This window comes from Manis pentadactyla, chromosome 1 (genome assembly GCF_030020395.1).
Source record: "Manis pentadactyla isolate mManPen7 chromosome 1, mManPen7.hap1, whole genome shotgun sequence".
Classification (NCBI taxonomy): domain Eukaryota; kingdom Metazoa; phylum Chordata; class Mammalia; order Pholidota; family Manidae; genus Manis; species Manis pentadactyla.
In genome coordinates, this window is record NC_080019.1 from 165,500,526 (window position 1) to 165,514,420 (window position 13,895).

Below are 13,895 nucleotides of genomic sequence, written 5' to 3' on the forward strand. Positions count from 1 at the left end.
GGTGGGATGATAAAAGAAGGCACCTGATACAGAATAGTGTTCAAACAGTGTTAATCCCTTCCATCTGTCATGCCACAAAGAAAACACAACCAACAGCTGAGCACACCTGGAGGCTTCTTGCTGTTTCCTCTCCACTTTAGTGTATTTTATTTTGTTTTCATGTTAATTGACATGTGAGGAGATCCCTGGATTCTCTCCAGAGAGATGGGAAATCCCTCCTAGTTGAATTCATATCTTGATTTCATTATTTATTTTTAAATTAGATTCAGGTATTGATAAAAATGCAAATACTAGAGTACAGAGGCTTGTGGGATTTTTCTTCTCATGTTACACAGAAATTTAAGAGCCTACTTGTTTCAGATCAAAACTCTCGAAGCCTCCATCACCACATTTCCTGTTTGTAACTGAACAAAGTACACACAAAAGATTGAAGAGACAGAAGAGAGAAAAAACTGAGTTGCAGATAAAGATAAGTCTTACTACCACACTGCTTCTAACATAACAGAGCAACATTACTTAGAAAAAAGGTTGTGGGAGTATTTTTAATCCACACATTTGCCTTATGGCTGCGTAAGGATTTCTCTGAGAAAAGAAGCATGTCAGGTAAGTGGTATTTTTAATTCTTTTGTTTCAATCCTATGCCTAGAAATTCACTTAATACTTTTCAAGTCTCCAACAAAGACACTTAATATTTGGAAAGCAAATTGGGTTACACATTATTTTTAAAATATGATATAACCTTTAATATAATGAGTACCTATTTTAAAATATGTTAATGAGTAAACATAATGAATATAACTATTTTCTCTTAAAAGAAAAAAATTGGGAAGTGTTTTATACTGTAAAGCTAATCATAGATGTTCAGTAAGTGTTCGTTGATAATTATGTCATTTAAAGTGTTTTTCAATAAACCTTCATTGACCATGCATAGTCTTCTTTAGTTTAGTTATAAAGCAGATTAAGAGTAGCCACATTCTAATTTTTTAGAGTTTGGGAAATATATTATTTTCCCAGAAATCAATCCAATTATCAACATTTCTAGAGATGATAATTGTGCAAAGGCCAGTAAAAATTCAATTGCTTGGAGAATGGGTTGTGAGGGCTGACTCCACATTGATTAGTCAAGTGTCTGCTCCACTTTTATGGTTCATTCCTCTTTTATTCTTTTGTGTACTTTTTATTTCTTTAATACACATCTTTTGGTTGTAAGAGAAAACATGCATATTATGTAAAGGAGTAAAACTGAAATATACATTTCAGTAAAACTGAAAAAGGAACAATTGTACATAGTTCACATTGTCTTAAAAAATACTAGATATTATATTTCCCTCCAACTTTTACATCTATGCATTCTACATGGCTAGCTTTCATAAGTGAAATAATAACATACCTAAAATCATAAATCCAGCTTCTTTCACCAAAACTGTAACATAATCATTCCCTTTTTATGATAACTTTTGCCTAAATCATTTTAAAGGAATGCACAAAATTATATCTATTGGGTTAATTATAGTTTACTCAGTTGTTTATTATTGGACATTTATGGTGTATCTAATTTTTTGTATTTTAAATGGCAGAAAGATGAACATCTTATTGCTTTTTCTATATTAAGGTTATTTTCTTAGGGAAGATTCCTAGAATTGGAATTACTGAATTAGAGGTTATGTACCATTTTATTTCTCATTATTACCGAATTGCTTTTCTGAGATTGATGCCAATTCACTCTCATCCTAGTAGTGTTTCTCCTTAACAGGCTGGCCTCATTAAAAAAAAAAAAATTCACTAATAAAAAGCACAACATGCTAACCCATTGTTTAATATGCATTGCTTTGATTATAATGAGGTTGAACATTTTGCCACTGTTTTTTTAACTGTTTATAATTCTACCATTTGTGAATTGTCTGGTTACATCTTTTGCTTAATTTTGTGTTTATAGGACTTTTAATGTCAAGTTATATGAGCCATTTACAAAGATGTCATATAATTTCTGTGAATTCTTCCCAGCATTTTGTTTGCTGGATTTTAAAACCAATATATTGGATTAATAACACAAGGAGCATAAGCTGACATATGATTTTCACATAGCTTTTTATCTTTTCCAGGTTGATAGTTTAGCAAAAAACAAAAGCAATCGTTCCAATATTGCAAGTGCCCTGTAAGAAATGGACATAGCTGCACTGTGAACAGCTGCCATGGGCTGAGGACAATGGGGAATTCAGGAAGGGTGGGAAGGCCAAAGACAGTGAATATGACATTCAACTATTTCCAGGAATAACTCACTCTAGTTTTATAAGGGATATGACAAAATTTCCCCCATACCACTTCATAGTTTAGATTCTCCCTTCAGATTGTAATATAGGGGGCTCCTCTACTGTCAGTTATAACCTCTTACAAGTCCACAGGAGAGATAAAAATATAAAGCATTTGCCATTAAAGCCTCATCGATCTTAAAACAAAAAACAAAACAAAACAAAAAACCAAAAAACCTTAATGTGAATGAAGAGAATCAGTCATTAGTATGTTTTATATTTAGACAGGTGAAGTAAAAAAGAAGATAAATATGAACAAAACAAAAAAGTGAAATTATTCCTGGTTAAGTAAAATAATATATGAAAAGAAAACCCCAAATCTTCTCTTTTCTCCTGCCCCTCTGCCCTGTAGCCCCTGTCCCCTTCTGTCTCCCTGCTTATGTCTAGCTATCTACCTACTCTTAACAGTACTGCATCAATAAAGGGGCCAGTGTCAGAATTCCTACTGTGTTTCTGCATTTACATAAGATCAATATTAGCTGAATCAAATGGTGAAAACAACTCCTCTTGGCTACCATTAATTTAGTTTAAACAATGATTTGCCATTTAGTTACTCATTTTTTAAAAAAAGGATTCTCATTGTATTATTGTATTAAATTTTCTTTTCCCTGGATCCTTGATCACGTTTTTTAGAACAAGGAAGGCCTTTCTCTTAGAGATTAGGTATGACAAATTCAGGAATCATCTTTTAAACTCAGATGCTCTTTAAATTGAAGATAAGTTGAAAACTATGTGTTTCATCATTTAATTTAGGTAATGTCTGGCAACGATTTAAGGAGAGTCAATCTAGGAAAGGTGTTACTTAAAGGTTACAGCTCTCAGAAATAAATGTCCACAAATTTCTAATTAAAAATAAATATCATTACTGGTCACTTTCTCAGGCATTTTTTAAAATTTCATATAATCTACTCTGCATTCCTGATTTTAAAAGGAGAGAAAAATTAACAGAGCTTCTTAAAACATTAAAAAAACATAGATGTTGAAGTGTTTTTTTGGGTGAAAGTATCCCCACACCCATGCAGTCTTCAGAGGGTCACACCAAGGTGCTTCTCCGGCAGGAAGCAATAAACCCCTGTGTAAGTGGGGCAGCTGAATGTGGGTAAAGACAGACTCACCCACCTCAGGGGTTAGGGCACCACTTCGATCCCGGTAGGATTTCCCAGCCAACGTTTAATTACACAACTGACAAGGAGTCTAGTGCTGAGGGAACCATGACACACTGTTCTTAAGACTTTAAGTCTACTTTCCACCTCACTCCCGTATGTTTCCTCAGTTAGATTTGGTAAGTATTGGTGAAGAGCAATCATGATATACTAGAAAGAGAGACCTTGATGTCACACAGAAGGGGAGCTGAATTCTAGTTTTAGGACTGGCTTGGTGAGGTCCAGTGATGGACAGAAAGCCCCACAGGGAGTGAGTGACTACGCTCCGTCTCCGTCTCCTCACTGTGAATGGACATGCCCATGCCCCACACTGCTGCTGCCTCTCTGCACCGCACCTCTCTGACACACAGTCTTCACTTCTTGAACAACTCTCCATTTATAATAGACATTCATTTAAGGCTGACAGGTTTCAAGTTTTGCATTAAAAACAGTCTTTTTTACTCAAGAACCTGGGACTGCATTTGAAAATCCCTTCCAGTGCCCCCTACCTACAACTCAAATGCCTTTTATTGATGGGGTGATGGATGGTGGGGGGAGGGGTGGATAGTGACAATGTCACATTCTAAGAGTCATGAAGAATGTGCCTAGTTTGTTATCAAATCATCACCACAGTAAAAAAAACTCATTTTATAAATAGAATTCATGGGGATTGTTATAGAAGAACTTTTTATTTGACCTTTCTGGGGAGCCTAAGGCAAATATCCACATTCATGGAATGCAAAGAGGAGACGGTCACTGCTCTGACAGTGTTCGCCAACCAAGGAAGAGAAGAATCAAGAGAAGTCATATCCTATACACTATAAGCTGTTACACTTGTTTCAACTACAGACTCCCTCAAGGAGAAACAAGACACTGTATTTATTGCTTTTCTGTTGTTTATTGTGTAAGTATAGGCTTCTGTATGAATCAAACCTTTCAGCAGGAAGACATTTCATATACTTAGCTGTGTTTCCTTCTAAAGCATATGTAATTGTGAATTCCAAATACAACGCCTGCCAAATACCATGGGTGTTATGGAAGTCAGAGGTCATATAATCAAACCTACTACAATTAGCCTCTGGCAGTTGAAAGCTAGTCAGAAGCTTAAATCATTGTTTCCTAGCTGTCATGGCCTCACTAATAACTTCTCAAGGCCTTTGGCTTTTTAACAGTGTAAATAGCTAAATTCAAATTGTGTGGGAGTTCTTTTCAAGTTAATGAAAGCTGTATAAATAAAAGTAATTATAATTAATGAATAATGATACTAATGATTGCATTTGTTGGGCAAGAATTTTTAGGTACTTTGTGCAACCATTATTATAAGAGACACTGCACTGAATAGATAGTTGCATGGGTCTGGAGAGATTCATACTGCATATGGAGAATAACTGGGTCAGGGGAGGTATGAAGTATGTTTGTGTGTGTAAACATTTATACAGGTCTGCCATTTTAGTTGCAAATCTCCACCATTTGGATACTCAATATCTTCTCATCTTATCTCTGTGTGTTTTGTTTTTCAAAATGGGAGCATTTACTCTTGGCAATCAAAAAATTATCAAGGATATCAAGAATGTCCTAAATACAGTTTATAAGTGAAAACCTTCCTGTTTAAAGCTCAGATCACATTACAAAGAGAAAAAAGTCTTAGAAGACAGAAGAGTTAGATAGGAATTATGGACTCCTGAAATCAGAGGAAACTGGACACCATGCTAATGTAACCCCACACATTAGAATTTAGCCTGTGCTTTAAAGGCCCCTGATTGGTTATGTGAAACAAGATTCCTGTTACTGTAAATAACAAAATCCAGCCCTAAAGAAATCTACAGTGTGGTCCAGTTTCTTCTCTTAGTATTACTGACATACTTTCATGAAAGTTATTCGGATTTCCCTTAAAGCTTTTATATAAAATGTAGGCTCGTGATTTGATTTGGTTGTTTCCTTGTAGCTGAGAGTGAAATATCTTCTTGTAGCAATTAATGGACTAATGGAACATTTTCAGTGCTTCCTTTAATTAAAAAAGAGAAAAAGAAACTTCGGAGTAAAATTTAATTTTGTGCCATTAATAGGATAATTTAAAGCTAGAATCAGTGTAATTTTCAACATAAGATTAGGGCTTTCTGCTTAATGCCTTGAAGTATGCCTTTTTATACTATGCTATGTTTTATTTACTCAAACCACAACTATTTATTGAGTATATACCAATTACTAAATGTTGTGAGAAATTTGAAAGAGAAAAAGCACTAACAGGGAAGGAGATTAATTTTATTAATTCTCTCAATGATAAATTCTAGAGATTTACTATTATTTTCTATGTATTTACTTGCTGTCTTACACCTTCCCCAGAAAGAGGCATTAGAAGTATATAGTACAGTATAAAGGATAGCCATTTAAGACAGAAAAATAAGAAGCAAGGATACAATTAGTTCACAAAAAATGAGTATCATATAATCCTAGAGATTTGCTTAAGATTATGTATCAAATGATACACAAATACAGGCCAATGATCAGGGACAATATTTTTATGGACTGTGAGTAAAAATATGCTAATTCTGGAGGAAATTCCCAGATTTTTATACCAGAGGAACAAATAATGTACTAAATAGCATCTTCTAGTCCATAGAATGTCTAGTTAATGGAAAATTTCATACACTTGGTTGTTTTCCTTAAAACGCAATTTATTTTGCCCTGATAAAAGTGTAGAAAATGGAAGAGGAAAAGAACAACACACAATTTTGATATTTATTTTTTGACTACAACCTGAAGTTCAGTTCCCTGTTGCCATTTTAGGGCTGATTGTCAGCTGAGATGGAAGTAGTTTGAATGTTCTCTTGAGAAATTTTGGAAACATTAACTGGGATGTGTCCCAGAATACAAAGTCACCAAAGTTTCTTCTACCTCCATTGAGAGGTAGATGCAGGGAGAATCTATAGCCATGGTCAAAATTTCCTTCCAAAATCAGTTTCACACTCTTGTAACATGTGTGTAAGTGAATGAGCAGGGTCCCAAAGTACATGGCCTAGGGATTCAATGCAATTATTCTAGACTGGACTGTTTCTAAAGCAAAGTCACAAGTTACCCAATTTGGTCAAAGGTAACTTATCAATCCTTCTATTAAATGATTAATTTTAGCAATTCAGCTTTCTGGTCAACTCTATAATAAATTAGCTATGAACAGTGTGTTCTTAGGTAGCCTATACTATATCACAGCATATAATTACTAGGCTGAAAAAACATAATGACAGACCTTGGTCAAAAACAGCTTGAATTTTAAGTACTCTTCAGCTGCTCTTTCTGTAACAGTAAGTAGACAGAGCAACTATTTCATAAGGCCACTCTTGGTTTATGAAGGTAGAACCATGTTATCAGCATCTAGGAAAACATCCATTTCTCTCTTTGCATAGTGGGAGGGTGTGCATTTAATAGGCAAAAATAAACATATTAGGTTTTGAAGATAAAAGTTGAAGAGAATGAACTCACATCCCCACTTCATGCTTCTCAAAATTATTTTGTGGTCTGTGAGGAGATTGTTCCTGCTCACCTTGACTCTTATGATATTAACCTGCCAGTTTTATGCAAGCATATATTTCCTAGTGTTGAGTTCTGGTTCATACAGCTTACGTTGACTAGAAGTATTTTCTAAATTCCTTTTCCCAGAGATTTTACCAACACTAATCAAATTCCCCAAAGACTGATTTTTAAACAATAAAATAAAATTTTACATTTATTATAGTGGACACCCCCATTAGTCTAGTCAGATAGCTAGCTGTTAGCAACTTTCCTTGTATTAAGTTTCCTGGGAAACAAATTAATAATCTGTAGGGTTTTAGATAAATACAGATTCAGGGCAGAGAGAATTAGGATATTGTGATGGGTATTTTTACCAAAGCTACAGCAGCCTAATGAGTTACTCTTCTCACAAGGTCTGTTTCTTAGCTGTTGGGAGGCAGCTCCTTTCTTAATAGTTTTAGAGACAAGCATGTCTTAACTCAGTCCTCATAACAATAGGTACAGTGAGGAAACTGAGGCATGAAGATGAAGATGCGTATGACAGCTCTGTCCTTTGAGAAGTTCACAGTCTAGTGGGGGAGAGATTTTTATACATAAATGATTATCTTAGTACTTGTTGAAATTTAGACAGATATATGAGATGTCACTTGGTGGGAGACAGGCAGCATTGAGTGAGTGCTTTAAAGAGAAGGTAGTCTTGAATGAAGTTTAGGAATTTGTCAAATGGTTAAGGGAGAAAGATATTTCAGGCAAAGGAGCAAATATACAGACAGATATAACATGAAATGATAAGTATAAGTAAGTGAAAATAGCAAATGCTTCAGAATGACTGGATCATGATCATGGTATATTATTGGGGTGGCGGGCAAGTATAGCAGAAAAGTCCTAAAAGACAGGCAGAAACTTCAAGTAATATTTTGTGGAAATAGTGCATGGTAAGGAGAGAAAAGTGTGATGCCTCTGTGTTTAGGGTCCTCTTCTGCATGACTCACAGCACAAGCTCCAGAGGAAAGACAAAGTAACAACTTTCTCCAAGAAACCACAGAGGAAGGAAAATATGGGGCAGTGTGTGGTAAGATAGTAGCTAAATCAGGAATGGTGGTTAATGCAGAGTGGATTAACTGAGCGAGCCGTAAACATAAAGTAAGGGCCAACTGAACAAACAGGAATAGAACCCTGAGAAGGTCTGCTTAGTATTGTGTTTTAAAACCTGAGCCATTAGGATATCAGAATTCTTTAAGATGTATATAGCCTTTGATCCAGAAATTCATCTTCAAGAATTTTTACCTAAAAAAAACAACAACTAAGGCTGGATGAATAGTTGTAGCTAACAATATTCATAACAACATTGCTTTTACATCTAAAATGTATAAGCAACTTAAATGTCTAATAAAAAGGATGCTTAAATAATTATGGAAAATCCATACAATAGAATACAGGGCAGCTAAAAAAAATGGAAGCATGTCTTGTTTATAGGGAAAAAAGTACACTATAAAATCTCTGGAGGAAAGTACATAACAGTATAATCAGTATAATTGAACCCTACATCTCTGTCCCTAACAATTTCCACACAGAGGAAAATAAGTTTGGAAGTGTTAACCAAGGCATTCACACTGATTGTCCTTTGATAATAGGATTGTAGTTGATTCTTATCTTTTTGTTTTTGCTTATCTGAGTTTACTAATTGTTTATAACGTTGAACATGGATGATGCGTATAGTAAGTCTGACCTCTGTGTAAAAATTCAAGTTCATTTAGTTGCCGGCAAGCACAGCGACCGTACAGGGTGAGCGATCAGAGGCCACGCCTGGCAGACTGAGTCACCTGAGATGATGTCTGTGGAGTATCTCCATAGAAGATATGGGCTGTGCCCTCATGCATTAAAATGTACAAGAACTTAGAGCTGCACCTAGACTGTGGGTCCTTAAGTGACATACAAGAGGAAGAAAAAAGGAAAAGTCTTTAATAACAAAATCATTAATTAATCATTAATTTGATAACAGAAATGAGAAATTAATACCTCTGTATCATGACAGCAAAGAGGGAAACTGGGAGGCATCAGGTAAGTGAGACAGCTTACTGCCCTGTTCTCCACACTGCGGTTAAATCAACCACCTGAAAGGATTATTCTCAAAGGGAGGTGGAGAACCACCTCCAAGCTTTTGGAAAGCTTGCCTTAAAAATTCCCTTTGACCCAGTAAGTTTACTCCGAGGAACCTCTTCTACAGATAAACCTACATATGGACAAAATGTCTGTCCAGTGGAGTTTTTTGCGTCATTGTTTGAAAGAGAAAAACTTTTGAAAAAATCAGAATATCCATTTAAAGAAATGGGTAGATGAATTATTTTATAGCAACACAGTGGAATTCTATGCAGCCACTCAAAATAGCATATTAACATGGTAAAAATCTTCCCAAACACACTGGTAAGTTAATACTAAAAGTAATCAGTATACTAGTGCCCATTTATGTTTTAATAGAGGACCTTACATGTTATTCTATATTTTAGTGTTGTGGGAATTTTAAAAATTTACACTCAGCAGGCACTTGTGTTTATTTCATAAACAATTAAACATAAAAATCAAGTAAATCTAGAAATATATGCAGTATCATGCAGTACATAGAACTTCTAATATATTTAAAATAGTTAATAATTATCATGGGGTGAATTCTCATAAATATTTGTGAGATTATGTTAATGATAAATAAATTAGAACCCTCCAAACCTAAGTGTTTTTAATTAAATTAATTGATAGGCTTACTGCAAAGGATAAAAGACTATTCAAGTATTCTTATTTTCTTATATTTTATGAAACAAAAAAATTCCTTAAAGAAAATAAATCCATACATTTCATTATGATTACCAGTTAACTTTTCCCATTAATTAATTCTTGAAATATTTTTATAAATCATGTACAATGTGTCTGGCACTGCAGAGTAGAAGACAGAAATGGTTCTATTCTCTATGGAGCTTACATCTCCATAACTACAAAATATAGAGTATTTTGAACATCTCTATAACATGATAAAAAATTCAAGAGGAGGTAGCACATGTTAATAGACAGGTTTACTGGTGTTAAAAGAACTACAGACTAGTTCAAACAAAAGCAATGTATATGTGAATAAATGATATGCAATATGTATATGTACAGTTGTATCATAAATACATATATATATTTTATATATTTAATAATCTATATGCCTAAAATTAAATGATGCCAAGGAAGGAAACCAGTTCAAATCCACAGGACCACGATGGCAGTTCAATAACCACTGCAATGTCAACAAGTATTCAAAGAAAACAATGAACAATTCAAGTGTCAAATTTCAGATACAGAAAATAAGTAAAAGACAGCAGCACAAAGAACATTTTGGTTCAGGGATTCTTCATTTGATGCTTTAAAGACAGGTTAGGGAAGCAAAACTAATTTCTCTCCCCTTAAGGGTCTGCCTGTTCTGTTAATTGTGTTTAACACTGTGGTATTTGGATTTTTTTGAAGTCTGATTTGGGGCAAGTCCCACAGAGAGAGAGCTGGGACTATAAAGGAACACAATCCCTGTTGTCGCTGTTTCTACATTGCATCTCTAATAAGCACTTACACGTCTGCATCCCCAACTAAACAGTTCCTTGAGGACAAATATTCTGTTTTCTTTTGTTTCCCTAATATAGGGCATAATTCCTAGCACAGAAGAGATGTCTGATTAATACTTATTATACTTGCATGGGATCACAAGTTATTTGTCTGGAGTTGGCATTCACATGGTATATGAGTACTAAGAAATCAGCCTGATTATATAAATTTATAATAAATATATTTAATATGTAAGTATATACATTATATATACAAATAAAATAAATATGTTAAATATTTATATAACCAGGCTAATTATCTTAGTCACTCATATATGTATAACGATTGCCATAAATAATCAAGGGCAACTGACAGTCAATATCCCACAAAAACCCCTTACGGCTCAGAAATGAAAAAAGAGGCTTTCACAGATGTGAAAAAAAAGCATAATTAACTCTCCATTATCCATTTATGGGGCTCTAAATTGTATGAGAAAAGTTCCTTATGGCCAGTCTTGACAAAACTGGGTTACTGTGATTCCAGAATTTTTGTTTTATTATGACATACAGTGTCCTACACTACTGGGATTAACAGAAGGGATAACTCATTTTCCGTGTGTCATTATAATCTGAGGATTAAATAAAGGGGAAAGTATAGCAAATTATGATTCTGCGTAATTTGGATGTTTTTAATTTTGATAATCAAAGTTTTTATAATCAGTCATCAGTTGTCAAATTTTATTAACTAGATTGAAAATGTCTTTCATTTCATCAACACTAAGAATGCGTGAAACTTGTCCATTTTGCTTGCTTTGAATGCAGGGAGTTGTCACCAATACCCATTCTGAAGTTTGTAAGAACACTGGCTGTCAGTGATAATGAATTTCCTACCAAAGGATCTGTTCTTTATTATGAATAAATACAATGATTTTAATCGTCAGAATACCCGAGTCAAACGAATTGGCAAGCAGCTACTATATTATGGATGTGTCTGCTTTTTTTCCAGGAACCCCTGAATGCCAGTTTTATGTCTGGGCAATTCTTGCCTTTTTGGGTTTAGCTCTGGTTATATCGCTCATCTTCAATGTTTTCCACTATGTAGAAAAACATCGACAAGGTAAGGCATTTTGGGAAATAGTCATATGGTACCTGCTTGAATGGAGACTGAGTCATTGGAAAACCTACAGAAGACAATTTTATGAAATGTCATCCAATAGGATATTTTTATCTATAGAAAATCTATTTGATACTTTTTTTCACCCTGAGGGTCCTCTTAATTTAAGAATGTAATCATATTAGAAATGTAAACAGACTCCCAATCTTACTGTATCTCTGCCTTAGGGTACAGAGTAGGAAGGAATTATCCTAGCAAAATGCTGCCACTGTCAGCTTTTCTTTTCCAAACTGGGCAGCAGTTTTCATCACTTGGTTTCATCCTCATGTGCATGATTGAAATAGTATCATGTCTAGCAACTGGCACAATCTTTGCGCACTGTAGGCATTCAATATATGTATGTTGAATACATGGGTGGATGGATGTAAGAATCAAAGTTCAAGAATTCCTGGGTGGGGTCTTAATATTCTAGAACTAAAAATCTACTGGGGACAGGGCATTTCAGAGGTAATAAATGAATAGAAAAGAAAAATAATAAATACATTTTCTTTTAACAGATAAAAAGAAAGAAAGCGAAGCTAACAAAACTAAGTTAGACACCTGGTGATTAAGAAAAACCACATGAAGCTAATTTAGAACAATGGTCAGATTCTGAGGACAGTCCTTGATCTTCTTTGGAGTGTTTTCTTGAGTATTGATAATGTTAATATAAAATAGGAAGAGGAAAACATTATCATCATCTGGGTTTGAAAAAAAGAAGATGAGAAGCATTAGAAAATGAAGTGGCATAGTGAAATATTCACGCATCTATTCAGTAACAAAATCAAAGATAATGCCTCTAATTCTTTGTCCAAAGTGGTTTTCACCAGCACATGCTGCTTTTACATTGTTGACCAAATGCCCTCAGCCAAAAACCCAACGCTCTTTAAGATCTCTATATTATTTCTATGTCTAAGATGAAATTCCAGGTAAGCAATGCTTTTTCATTAGCAATGACTTCAGTAATTATTTTTTAAATCAAATATTTTATAAACGTTATTAGTCAGATGCGTGAATGACCTATTACCAGACATCTTCTAAAAGTTTTTCCTTTATAGAAAAAGAATGAGCTTAGAGTAGCACTTTTCTCTACAGAACAGCTTAAAATGACTATATTTTAATTTCTTCACTAAAATATTTTATGAATGCAGATAATATTGTCACATAAATTAGAAAAGGTGAATTGAGAGTTATCGAGGTGAAATAATTTAAGATGGAAAATAATCCTCTGAACTAGTACTTTACTTTTTCATTGATTCCAGCGGCAATCCTCTGGAGATTTATGTGGGGCCAAGGAACAAGTGGGATTTCCAATTCCCACTTTTGGTAGTTTGTGTATTGGAATTAAATGACTCCTATTGCCTAAAAGCAGTATGGTGGAAAATAACATTTTTTAAAAAACAGGAAATAATAAATTATACTAATAGATGTACTTAAAAAAACAATTTCAGTTCCCCTGATTGTTTCTAACATCTTGGCTTTTGAACTCAGTCTGATGTGAATTAGAACTCTGCTTTCAATCTGTAGCTGAGACGTCTTATACAAGTAATGTAACTTCTCTGGGTTTCAGTTTCCTTATCTACAAAATGTGGAAAATTCTAGACCATAGGATTCTTGTGAGGATTCTATAGACACCTTAGCACAGTGCTGGGGTCTGAGTAGGTCAGGCTTGGACAGATACAGACCACATCACCATTCTTGGTGCCCCTGCTGTTTCCTTCCCTGATTCTACAAATATTTGTTAAGGGCTTACCATGGCTGCATGTTATCCTATTTTATTTTAGTGTCTGTAATTTCAGTGAACATCAGCTGCTCTGGTTTCTCCACTGCTGCCCCGTTCCTAGACTCTCTACACCCTCTCCAGCTGCCATGTCAATTCCTGCCCCCATCTCTGTATTACCTAACATGTTTGTACAATAACCTGAGTTTCAGCAATAACTGTTGTGTTCATTTAAGTTACATACAGATTTATTTTACAGAGTTTACTGTAGGCCTTCAAAAATTGGTTCCAAATATTAATCTATCACAGAAGATTTTATTTAAGCAGTAACGTGCCCTCATTTGGTGAAGCACACAACCTTGCACTTTATTAGCAGGCAAGCCTACAATTAACCTTGGAACAGTGTTCCCTGATGCCAAAAGAATACCTTTCGTTCTCATTCTACCACCCTTGTTTCTCTCTGTAGCCCCTTCCCAGCCACCCAAATGTTTCCTG

At 34.6% G+C, this 13,895-nt stretch overlaps 1 protein-coding gene across 1 annotated transcript in view; it reads left to right on the top strand.

Moving 5' to 3' along the window:
• The first annotated feature begins 223 nt into the window (after positions 1–223).
• LOC118934874 (T-cell receptor-associated transmembrane adapter 1) overlaps positions 224–13,895 on the top strand; it is a 33,245-nt gene continuing 19,573 nt past the window's right edge. Inside the window, exons 1-2 of the mRNA XM_036930798.2 lie at positions 224–603; positions 11,534–11,644. Of these exons, the coding sequence (XP_036786693.2) occupies positions 597–603; positions 11,534–11,644 (118 nt within the window). The 5' untranslated portion in view covers positions 224–596. The remainder of the gene's footprint in view (positions 604–11,533; positions 11,645–13,895) is intronic.